This window comes from Theropithecus gelada, chromosome 9 (genome assembly GCF_003255815.1).
Source record: "Theropithecus gelada isolate Dixy chromosome 9, Tgel_1.0, whole genome shotgun sequence".
Taxonomy (NCBI): Eukaryota; Metazoa; Chordata; class Mammalia; order Primates; family Cercopithecidae; genus Theropithecus; species Theropithecus gelada.
The window spans coordinates 73,209,461-73,222,579 of NC_037677.1; the positions used below are offsets into that span (position 1 = coordinate 73,209,461).

At 38.9% G+C, this 13,119-nt stretch overlaps 1 protein-coding gene across 12 annotated transcripts in view; it reads left to right on the forward strand.

Moving 5' to 3' along the window:
- RHOBTB1 (Rho related BTB domain containing 1) overlaps positions 1 to 13,119 on the forward strand; it is a 131,057-nt gene that overhangs the window by 96,001 nt on the left and 21,937 nt on the right. For 7 of the 12 annotated variants that reach the window (XM_025397216.1, XM_025397219.1, XM_025397218.1 and 4 more), the window contains one exon: positions 11,044 to 11,229. In XM_025397216.1, the coding sequence (XP_025253001.1) occupies positions 11,044 to 11,229 (186 nt within the window). Of the gene's footprint in view, positions 1 to 5,334; positions 5,392 to 11,043; positions 11,230 to 13,119 lie in introns of all 12 variants that reach the window. The other 5 variants (XM_025397223.1, XM_025397222.1, XM_025397225.1 and 2 more) reach the window with 1 other exon arrangement.

Genomic DNA, 13,119 nt, shown 5'->3' on the forward strand with positions numbered 1-13,119 from the left:
GAGGCTGCAGTTAGCTAGGATTGTGCAACTGAACTATAGCCTGGGCAATAGAGCAACACTGTCTCAAAAAAAAAAAAAAAAGAAAGAAAAGAAAAGAAATATCTTGATGGACAAAGTAGTCTATGATATGTGAAGGAAGGTTTGCATGTTAGACTATATTTTTTAAAATTATTTATGGAACTTTAAGTTAGTTCTCATTGAAAACATAAATCACTATGTGAACTTAAAAAAAAAATGGAACGAGATCCTTAATAGCTGAATATAACCCTGAAACTAAGGATGGGACAGTGTCATACTGTCACACAAAATCATGCTGGTTTCCTTTTCTCAGAGCTAGAACCCCCACTCAGTGGCTCATAATCTGACCCAGGGGCCTGTATCTCAGCCTGTGGTTATGTTTATGTCTTTTTCTAACAAGAAACGTTTCACCAGATACCCTGTGATAGCCAAATAGAGAACACCAAGTTCTGTGAAAGTTTTCTGTTTCTTCATCAAATAGTAACAATTTTGTCTTTTGTAGCTGGTTGGTTCTGAAACTGCTGAACATGGTGGTAATCTCTGAGAGCATGCATGTGACTCCATTTTGTACCCAGTCACTCTGACTGGAAATTGGGTGCTGAGTTGAGTGATCAAGTGTGTCCTCTCACTGGGGTTGGTTACTAGACTCATGGGCATGAGACTCCATTCTTATTTGTTTCTCTGGATTGAATCCCAGCCTGCCTTCCCAGCCTCCTGTCTTGGTCCAGACATAACAAAGTATTTGCAGTTCCGTGTCCTTTGTACCCTCCAGGCCCACAAACATGCATTATGTTAGAATTTAGACCTCTATCCCACCTATTCTCAAGCTAGCTAATCACTACTCATATTCTAAGAATTAGAACAAGTGTCACGTACTCCTAGAATTCCTCTCTGCGCTCTTCCTACTCTCTCTGTCACTTTTGGAATCTAGGTGAGGTGTCTCTCCTTATGTTCCCATAGGACACCTTTGCAAATTCCTGTTGTAGCAATAACTGTATTGTGGGAAAACTGGCTCCTTAATTTTCTCCCATTCCCCTTATCCTATTATCATAGTATATTTAGGACAGAGATGTTTTCTTTCTATTCTCTATCTCCTGTACCTGGGCCTGGTGTCCTGTAGGAGCTTGGTCAATGTTAGTTGAATGAGTCGACAGATCTCTTATGTGTTCCAGGATCTTCTAACGCATAGACAAGGAAATAGTCTTATAATAAATGCCAAATTATTTTCCTAAGTTGAATTCTATATGTGCACTTTTATAATAAGAATAACAAGTGATGGATCAACCTGCAGGTGATGAAGATGGAAAATACCAGTGCTTAGCCTCTCCTTAGTGAATTAGCAAACAGAAAGATCAGCTGCAAAACCAGGAGAAAAAGGAGAGAGTTACACTCAGCCATACCCTCAAATCCTCCCTTGTTTTCCCCAAGTTCTTGGACTTGTAAATTGTTTTGGTAATGCCTTTCATGAATGAGTATTCTTAACAGCGAATTACTTGTATGAATAATAATGCTTTTCCAATTATAGGTTGTTTCTCCTCTGGGTATCATTTTCAAGATCTTTATAAGAATAATTTTTAAGAATAATTATATAGAGAGACATTTTTTAATCCATTTGCCTAAAGATGAGAGCATTAACTAGAACAATTAAAGGTGGATTATTGCTGTTATGTGATCATCCAAAACAAACAGATACACGTTAGACTACATGCATACAAATAACTCAAAAAATTAAATCTGTGGTGGAAGTTTAGGGATTCTGTACTAAAGAACTCAAGCATAGGATTGCAGTGAAGCTGAATCATCTGGCGCACAGAAAATACATGTACCATTCTCTGTGCCACCCTCGGCCTGCTGTCCCACACTGTCCTTCCCGCTCTGAACTGGTACATCCTGTATTCTACCCAGAAGAAAAAACAGAAGAGCTGGGATTCCTATGCCTGACCCAGGCTTGTCCCCAGGATGAAATTGTCCTTGGAAAGCGGAGTGCCAAATGAGATAGCAACAGGGCTTGATTGATGCCTGGGGCTCACCCATGTGCCAGGGCCAGGAAGGATTTTGGCTGCTGCCCAAGCACTGGTCACATGGCTGGGTTCTTTGTGGCTCAGCCCAGAAAAGCATTGATGGGCCCAAGAGAGTCCACAGGAGTGCAATTAATGAGGCCACTGCGATGGGCAAAGAGAATAAGGAATATATGCATCGTTCAGTACATTAACGTCTTGTGTTCTGCGTTCCTTTTACTTTTTTTCTATTACTGCTTAATAACAGAAAGCTTGACAAGTTGGGTCAAATACAACTAAGTGTGTTGACTTTTCACGATGAAAGAAGAAAAAAAAACATCAGTTTGTGATGTGTTTATACTAGAACTTTCTGATGAAGAAATAGATTCCAGCCCATACAGTTTTTCCTTTTAAAGTAGGTGGTGAAAACAAAGAGACTGTTAAATAATTCTGCATATCTTCAGTGGATAATTGTTACCTATCTTTCAGCTATTCCATAGCAATAAAGGACACAGCTGGTAATCCAAAAGGAAAGGATCTCTTGATGAAAGTGGTCTGCCATTCTTATTAAAGTCAACATACAAGATACATTCTTGGTGATTTTTGAACCCATAATTATATTTGTCTGACAATAATTGGCACTTAACGGTTTATAGAACACTTTCACTGAGATTTGCCTTAGTGAATCTTAACAACAATTCTACCAGTAATTTCTAATATTGGCCATGATCCGACTTTCAAAATTAGTCCACCACTTTATTCTCCCCCGAAAATGCCTCTGCCCCCAGCCTAGAGAGGATGAGTCAAAAGGAGGAAGTTCTGAATTGCAGACACAGAAAGCACATTAGTGAATTCTTTTTCCAGTTTATCATCTTGACTATCCTTTTAGTGATTGTTTGTTTCGTGTGTTTTTTAAAAAGCAAGATGGTCTGTGTAATAGAGGGCTTTCTTAAGCCTTAATTCTGTTGTAACTTACCTGGAATTAATCCTGAAAGTAACCTGTCCATTTCTTTACATTTCCTTTGCTTCTGGAGATAATCTAATTCCTGGAAGAAATTATTAATGCGTTATTATTCTGGTGTTATGAAATTATCCAATTACATGGGGTAAAGAGATTTTTTTAGAGAAATTCAAATAATTAAAATATATAGAGATTAACCGGTTAACCTCTGCTGTATACCAGAGGTATTACATGGCAGTCTTTCAGCAATAACAGTCTGAAGAACTCTAATGGCTCACATTATATTTTCATTCTTTATTAAAGTTCCAAGTGATTCTCTGACTTACGTTAAGCCTAAATTCATCTCTTTTAGACTTTGAGTCTGCAGACACATTTGTGTATGCAGGTTTTACTTTCTGATATCCATAAGGCCTTTTAATTTAATAAAAATTAATTGAGGGCCCGTTTTCTTACACTGTATGTGCACAATAAGAGAGAAACTAATAGGAACAGGACAAAAATCCCTGAAAATGACCTGATAGTATGGTGGAAAAGAGAGCTACATAAACCATTACAGTTCAGTGTTAACAATGCTGAACTAGAGGTGTCAGTTCCCAGAACAGGGAAGCAAAAATAAATAGCTCAGGAAAAAGCTTAGCATTATTCTGAACTCTTTTGGTTCACATCACACATCTGGTCCTCAGGCTATACCTTCAGCGTGTGTATACGGAATGCGGCCACTTCCACCTGTAGGGGACCCCTCCCAGGCTCGGCAGAGTCACCATCCTCTCTTTCGGGATTCTTACCTCTTAACTGGTCCTCTGCTTCTTCCTGCCTTTCCCTCCCTATCCCCTGACCCTCCCCATCCTCTCCCACTCCTACCTTGCCACCAGTTTAGTCCATTCTCATTAAAGCAATGGACTGACGCTGTTCAAACATAAATTATATCACGACGTTCTGCTCAAAGACTTCAGTTTCCCCTCACGACTGTGCTCCAGCAGAATGGCATGGTCCCTTCCCCCAGGGCGGGCACTGCAGGCAAGCTCCTACCTCGGGCTTTTGCTCTAACTGTTTCCTCTTCTACTAGGTTCTTCCCCCACACACTGGCATATTGACTCCCTCCCTTTCTCCAGGGCTTCTGGAAATGTCACCTTCTCAGCGAGGCCCTCCCTAGCTACCTCATTTTCAACAGCAATTTTTGCTCCCCAATATGTCTGTCCCCTTTCCCTGCTTTATTTTCTAATTAGCACTTAGCACTACCTGTTTTAAATATTTTTTCTTCTTTATTGTCTGTCTTCACTAGAATGTAGACATAATGAGGACAAGTGCGACAAGGACAGCAGTTTGTGTCTTTTACTAATCACTCTATCCCCACTGTCTAGAAGAGTACCTGGTACACAGTAGGTTCTCAGTTACTATTTCTGCAAGAAACGATTAGATGGTTGATGAATAATACTGGATAAGTGACTTGACCATTCCTGATACCTTTACTGATTCAAAGAGAGTTGCCAAGGACGCTGGGTAGAGTCCCTTTGTCATCGTGATCAAATGATCGTGCTGGTTTACCCAGTTTGGTCTCAGAAGAGTCAGGGAGGTTAATCCCAGAAACCTCCCATATAGCATTGTAGCTGACACTGAAGTTTTCTTATATGTGCAACTTGCCCTCAGGAGAAAACATGAAAACTTTAGGAAGGAAGTTCCTCAGTCATTTAGCTTCAGGGAATGCCAAAGAGGAGTGTGAACTCCAGATGGAGTTGAAAGGGAATTTATTACCACAGTTTCACTTTCTTCTGTTTAACAAGCCTTCTTTACTTCAGTGCCTCCTGCATTCGTTGACCAGGAGTTAAGTGAGACTGTTTAAGCTGTTTCTTTTAATAAATTATTTGTGCTTCACGCAATTTCACATGCATTCAACTTCTGATGATTACGTGAGGTGTAAGAATATACTAAAGGGAGTATGGTTTGCCAAGTATAGAAAATGAGATTTTGGGTGGAAAATGGCCTGATTTCATTGAATGATAACCCACAACCTTCTTTGGCAAGGCCATTGCCCCCTGTGATATTTGTGCTATGATGGTAGAACCAACCATTTCTAAGACTCAAGTATTAGGTTGGTGCAAACGTAATTGCGGGTTTTGCCATTGCTTTCAATGCAATTACGTTTGCACCAACCTAATAGTATCTATCTTAGGGTTTGGTGGCATTGCTGGGATGTTGATGTGACTTCCCTGCACTTAAGAGCATGCATTGCTTTGGCCCCACTTTCAGAGGGTGGTGGAAAACTGGTTTAAAATATTGCTTCCTACTAAACATGCAGATACGGGCTTGGAAAAAAATAGTTGCACATGCTAATCACTCCCAAATCTGGATATATTTCAGGATGTTTTGACAGTTTTCCCCACATAACATCTGTACTTAAGAAGCCTCACGCTATTGGTAAAGTATTGACTTGATTTCTCTGCTCACATCCAGGGCGCTGCATGGTTTGCCCTGCTCTCCCCAGATCCCCCGCCAGGCGCTCCCCTACAGGCCTCTCCATCCTCCATGAGTATGAGCTTACACGGCCATTCATCTCCTGGTGGTTATGTGCACCATCACTGACAACTCCCTCTGCATCTCATACACACTGGGCTGCTCCCCTACTAAAATTTTCCAAAGCCACGTGTTACACATTCCTTTTCTCTGCCATGCTCCCAGCTGTTTTGTGCTGTTTTGATCTGTCTGTTTGCATAGCCCTGTCAGACTATATGCATGAAAGATATGTTGTCAACATGAATGGTTTTGAAAATGTTTCTGTAAAGAACCTACCTCAGTTACCAGCAGGGAAAAAGAAGCTTGAAGCCCCAAGGAAGGAGGTCAGACACTCCTACTTGAATCTTTGCCAGAGGGGGACTCATGCACAGTGACAAAGAAAAGAAGCCCATTAAAATGTGACCACAATGTCTGCCCATATGCTGGATATGTGGAGTCTCTCCCAAAAAAAATAAGTAATAATAGTCAATGATGACATATAAAGAGGTGGGATCCTACCACAGAACAAAGAATTTGTACAAATGTACATTAAAAGGAAATACTTCAAGCAGAACTTGGGTAAATATAATTATTAGCAACCAGGCGCAGTGGCTCACACCTGTAATCCCAGCGCTTTGCGAAGCCGAGGTGAGAAGATCACAAGGTCAGGAGTTCAAGACCAACCTGGCCAACATGGTGAAACCCCATCTCTACTAAACATACAAAAAATTAGCCAGGCGTGGTCATGCACCTGTAATCCAAGCTACTCAGGAGGCTGAGGCAGGAGAGTTGCTTAAACCCGGGCAGTAGAGGTTACAGTAAGCCAAGATTGAGCCACTTAACTCTAGCCTGGGCAACAGAGCAAGACTCCATCTCAAAAAAAATTATATATATATACACAATTATTAGCTTATTCTTGGTCACCAAGTGTTAATGTATCAAGAGACCCAACCAGACTCAGACACACTGGAGAAGGGCGTTTGGCTGTCCCACTCACAGCTTTCTGGAGAACTCGGTGGAGTCCACCGTCCTCATTGCCTGTAAAAATGACCTGATCTGAAGTTTCTAGATAAAAAGATGATGTCAGAATTATTCTTTCACTTAACCAGGTAAGAAAACCCAAGGCCCACAGCTCCTCAGCTGGATGATAGTGGCAAAATAGATGGGACCGGAAAAGGAAAGTCAAACTAAGAAAACAGAGTACTTTTGTGACGGGAAAGAACTTAGAAGAAAATTCATTTAACAATAAAAGTTTGTTACTGATTATCAACCCTTTTCTGACCATGTCTTCAAAGGATGAATTTGGTATTTCAGATTGGAAAAAAAGTTTAGCTTCTGGTTGCTTCTCCGATCTTTTCCCACTGACTCTGCTATATTTGACTGTAGACATTATAAAGACAGTCTCTGAGAACGTGTGTGGTATTTTGCTGTTCAAAGTCTAGCTAGGGCCAAGATATGTGGGTAAGATGCACTTTTTTTGGATTTTTTTTTCTTTAATCCTCCAACAAAGATTGGTCCCAACTTTGCATGTACTCCTTATGTTATTCAGATATCCTTGCCAATCTTTCACATGCTATCTTTGGCCAGTGTTCCCCTCGAAAGATAACTGAAAAAAAAAACGTGCTTTTTTGGTTTGTTTAATATCTGAAGTAAAACTGATGCAGCTGAGCTTGGCTTTATCAGCTCAGGCATTTTTGGATGACTTGGTCTCTCTGATTCACTCTATGAAACAAGATGCCCAATTGTTTCAACATTTCAATTTATTTCAGATTGTTTTTGACTTGACTAGTCAAAACACTATTTCATGGACATTATTTGATGTGTTAGTACCCAGTGAAATTTTTATACTGATATGTTCTCCTTAGAAAGAAGAAGTCATTTTTCCCTAAGATATAAACATTCCGTGGGCAAGCAGCTAAGACCATATACCCTGAAGTCCTTTGTAATTCTGGCTTTCTCTAATAAAACTGTTTAGCCCAGTGAAACTTTAAATATGTAATAAAAGTAAATACAATAAATATTGCAAACTCCTTCCTACCCCTTCTCAGTATTCAGGTTCTGGAGTTTACAATCTCATGTACCCTGTACTCTGCCTCTGCATTCTCAAATTCTTATGCTTTCTACCCCAAATAGCTGCAGGACTCCATTTAAATCCTATTTGATTCTTTTTACAGCTGAAACAGGACCCCTGAGGTCATTTCTAGACTAACCCTATGCCTGATATGTGAGAATGTCCTCATCACACTCACCACTCCCAATTATTTTTAAACTGACTCTTCAAAGTTAAAAAATGTAACAGAGCCATAGAAATAGAAATGCTAGAACTTGCCTGTTTCTTTTTATCTTTCAGAGGAATGGTATTTTTTAAACACAAGCTTATGTCAGACATTGAACAGTCTCCACATGGGAATGTATGTTTTGATTAAAAGTTATTTAATATCTCTAGTTCCTTGGCATTATGCCTAAAGCTGGAGATATTCTTAGCTGCAGGTCTTGTGCCTTCTTTGACTAGATTAAAAAAAAAATGGCTCAAAATCTAGAGAGAATAAATGGCATTCTGAAAATAGTTACTTGATTGTATATGTGTTTATATCACAGAGGATACTGGTGTGTTGAGAATTAGGAATTAGAAAAGAATGTTGGTAAGGAGAAATGCATCAAAGCAACATCTTTCTATAGCTCTGTCACTGTGTCCATTGATTCCCAATGCTCAGCCTTTTGGTTAAACTTGGTTTTAGGGAGTTACATTCATACGGCAGACCTTAAGAATAGAATTTTATGTAATCTTTATATGAAGTTTTCTTAACTTACATTTGTATTTAGATCAACAAGGTTAACCAAAAGACATTTAAGCACTGTGGTACTTAAAATATGATCTTGGGCCGGGTGTGGTGGCTCACGCCTGTAATCCCAGCACTTTGGGAGGCCGAGGTGGGTGGATCACCTGAGGTCGGGAGTTCGAGACAAGCCTGATCAACATGGAGAAACCCCCTGTCTACTAAAAATACAAAATTAGCTGGGCATGGTGGCACATGCCTGTAATCCCAGCTGCTCAGGAGACTGAATCAGGAGAATCGCTTGAACCTGGGAGGCAGAGGTTGCGGTGAGCTGAGATCATGCCATTGCACTCCAGCCTGGGCAACAAGAGCAAAACTCTGTCTCAAAAAAAAAAAAAAAAGAATTATCTTATTTTTTAACTGCTTTCAGTGTAAAATAATGAGCACAGATTCTTATAGCACCTAAATGTGAGTATGAAAAAAAGACCTTTATTCTGATATACAAATAGAATTTTGACTCAATAAGTTATTTTATCTTCAGAGTTAGTATTGCTCTCAGCACAACCTCTTTTCTTTATCATTATTTTGAGGCAAAATATTTATAGGACATTGAATTATCTTTCCAGCTTTCCAATGGCATTTCATGCATTTAAATATTGATGTGACATAGTTAGAAGTTGGACCCTCAGGACCTGTATTGTGTGATGGCATTGTGCTGCTATCATCACAAGATTCCTTTTTTTCCAACCCCCAAGGTCCTGTCTGTACTTGTTTACAGGTCATATGGATAGCAGCTAGTATGTGTTCAATACCATGAGTGTTATCATGGTAACCTTGACAACCAAGCTAGCTCTGATTTCAAAACCTCACATGCTGTATCATAAAATTAGAGAACAGAATTGACATTTAGCTACATGTCTGTCACATAAATTAAGCTCTGAGAACGATTCCCCTTAGAGCCATGTGCCTTAATAGGGAAATAGAAGGCACCAATTAGAACTATTTTATACGTATTATAACACATTTAGGTGCTGGATATATTTCCTCAAATCTTTTTGTATAATTTTGAACCTCAGATATTCTCATTCTATTCTCACTGTGCCAAAATTCTTGGTGGCTTTATTTTATGATCAGAATGAAGCTTATAGCAGAGTCTCATCAGATACCTGATATAAATAGGATTATGAATAATAGAAAACTCAGCCCATAAAAAATGTAAAATTCAAAGCATTCTTGGCTTTACTGGATACTGTTATTTATGCTGATTGTAAGTAAGACTGAGCACAGAATATTTCACTAAGTAAATCAGAATCCCAAAGACAAGACGTTTCCTTTTCATTTATTTATTTATGCATATTTTCACTCATATTATCCCAGCATCCAAGAATCTTGGTATCTTTATTCAAGATGATTCTGAACATTCAGATTAATACATTCATCTGCTTTAAGTCCTAGGTCCTCTTTTATAATTTGGAAATATTTTAATCTCAGGATTTTCTCCTCTATTTGTTGTGGTCTGGTGCAGCTTTTCTTGGATATAAATTTAAAGACACAGCTTGTGAATTACATTTAATGTAAGCACCCTACAGTTTTCTGCATTGCAAATGATTATTTTTAGAAATTTTATGGTTGCCTGCGTATATTTGTTTGGCTTCATTGATATGTAGGGGGGAAAGCTCATTAATGATTTAAAAGGAAGGTGTTTTGATTCATCAACTTGATTCTTCTCATTACATAAACAATAAAGGCAATAAATTAACATCAAATGAAACTATAAGAGTTTATTTCTGAATTTAGCCACAAGATAGTCTTGAATCCTTGGGCGTAACTTTTCTTACTCTTTATATCCTTTTGCCTCAGTGTTTTGAAAGTCATCATTCAGCACATTTTAACCTAGAATGATGGTTTATAATTCCTGTGAAGGATACCTTTTAGCAGATATTTGTCAAACACCATAATTGGACAACTGTTTTGTAAAATAGTTCTTTGACTTCTAGAATGGTAAGTTATGATGTAAAAATGGAAGACCCTCATGTCAAAATTTACTATAAAGCAGTTTTTCTTTTCCCCATATACCTGCTTTGTATCTCATGTAACATTTGAGAAATCTGCTTCCAATATTTTCTCATCTTGTTAGCCATCAATCTAATTCTTGCCTAGTTACATGTTAAATATTACCTTCTTGCCTTACTTAGTAAAGAGTCAAAATTCCCGCAAATTCAGGATTTTTCTTTTCGGAAACAGATAAGTGGCTATGCTGTCTACATGTGTGCATAAGTGGGAAGAAGGGCAGAAATCCTTCTGTGTATTTGCTGACCCTGTACAGCAAATACTTGTTACATTTTCAGTAATGTTTAAACTGTTTGCTTTATCTCATTGGGATGAGTCATCATCACCTTTATGTTGTTTAAACTGGTGAAAGGTAGTTTGTATTATTTTCTTTTCTCTTGAAACTATTTCTTGTGATGAAGAGAAATAGTTCAGCATGTTGTGGTTCCAGGACTGAGACAAGTTTGGGTTATCATCTCTACCATAAAAAAACTTCATCGGAAACGTCAATGCATCAGCATTCTGCAGTGCAATATGGACATGAACTGTTAGGCTGTGTTGGTGCTGGAATGTGGGGGCTTATCAGGCTGTTTGCATGACTCCAAGATGTGTTTTAATATCTGGTCTTTTCTTTTTTTTTAACTGTGACATGAGATGGCATTAGAAGGATGGGGTTTGGGAGGAACTATAATGGTAAAAGAAAAAGAAATGTTAAAAGGCAATACAAGCTTCTTTTGTGATTTCCTTTTAGGTCCGATGTTGTGGTCCTCTGTTTTTCAATCGCTAATCCCAATTCCCTAAATCATGTGAAAAGCATGTGGTATCCAGAAATCAAGCACTTTTGCCCTCGAACACCTGTTGTCCTTGTTGGGTGCCAGCTCGATCTCCGCTACGCCGACCTGGAAGCTGTTAATCGAGCCAGGCGCCCATTAGCAAGGTAAGCCGAGGGAGTCAGTGTTTCCCTGTCCTGGCCAAGTTAAAATTTACAGGCAGCAGGTGTCTCTGTAGCCTGGTGTTCTGCTCTTCAACACTCCTGGATCCCATCAATCAGCCATGGGCTTTAAGTCAGCCCATGAATCATGAGGGGTGTGCCCTGAGCGCTTCTAACAGGCACCATCATCTCTGGTGTCAGAACTCATTTTTGTCAAATGATTGGACAGCACTTGAAGTAAATTCTCTAATTATGAAAGGATGTGAATAAAAGCACTTTGAAAAGCATAAAGTATTAGACAAAATGTTGGTTACTCATAATAACGTCATCCTTGAAATTATAATTATTACAATAAAATTAATTAACACTTAGAGGTATCTGGACTCCAGAGAACATCAGATTCATACAAACACACATATTGAAGTGTTTTTCATCTTCCTTGTATTCCTCAGTCGAACCTGTTACAGTATTTCATTCTCAAGATGACACTGTCCACTTTTTGAAAATAATTTGGACCTATAGTTGCAAAACAAACAAATACTGCTTTTTAAATCTCTCTAGTGGTTATATTTTTAAGTATCACAAATGTAAAATACAACTTGAAGGAGAATTTGTTTCAGTATATATAAAATGTAGATATTGATTTTGGTGGGGTATATTAGTCCATTCTCATGCTGCTAATAAAGAGATAGTTAAGACTGAGTGATGTATAAAAGAAAGAGGTTTAATTGACTCACAGGTTAGCATGACTGCGGAGGCCTCAGGAAATTTACAATCATGCAGAGGGGAAGAAAACACATTCTTCTTTGCATGGCTGTAGGAGAGAGAAGAATGAGAACCGAGCAAAGGGGGATGCCCTTTATAAAACCATCAGATCTCGTGAGAATTTACTCACTATTATGAGAATAGCGTGGGGGAAGCCGCCCCCATGATTCAGTTACCTTTCACCGGGTCCCTCCGATCACACATGGGTATTATCGGAACTACAATTCAAGATGAGATTTGAGTGGCGACATAGCCAAACCATATGGAGGGAAATACATTTCTTAAAATGTGAGCTCCCTCAAATCCCCTTTATAAAATAAACAACTTTTTATGTTTTTATTTTTATGTTGAACTTTTTGGCTGCAGAGCATTCCTTTTCAAAAACTTTTGATATTAATACCTTCCTCTAGGCTGGGCACAGTGGCTCACGCCTGTAAACCCAACATTTCAGGAGGCCAAGGTGGGAGGATCACTTGACGCCAGGAGTTTGAAACCAGCCTGGGCAACATAGTGAGACCACGTCACTAGAAAAATAAAAGTAAAAAAAAGATCAACCAGGACTAGTGATGCACTCAGCTACTTGAGAGGCTGAGGTGGGAGGATCACCTGAACCTGGGAGGACAAGGCTGCAGCGGGCCATGGTTGCACCACTGCACACCAGCCTGGGTGACAGAACGAGACCCTGTCTCAAAAAAAAAAAAAAAAAAAGCAAACAGCAACAAAAACAAACAAAATCTTATTTTGACATTTACCTAATAGGCTTATTACAAAATTTTATATTGACACAACTTTTTATTCTCTCCAAGCAAAAGTAAATGGTGCTTTCTTTAGACAATTTCTGATGTTCTAGGTATGTTTTGCATTACATTTCTAAAAACACTTTATATTCAGTTTCCACAATCCTTCTGTTCTTCAATGCATGGACTAGGAATTGAATATTAGGAGCCACATAGAGGTTAGGAAGACCACAGTAAATGAGAGACTGTCCTGGCCTCGGCAACTTTCTGTATAAAAAGAGTAGGTTATGATAATCAGGCCTCACAGTCATGGACTGGAGGAGACTTGCAGAGCTGTAGAGAACAGTGGAGAGGACAATCCCTTCTACGGAGCAATTCTAAGATTTTGTGAAGG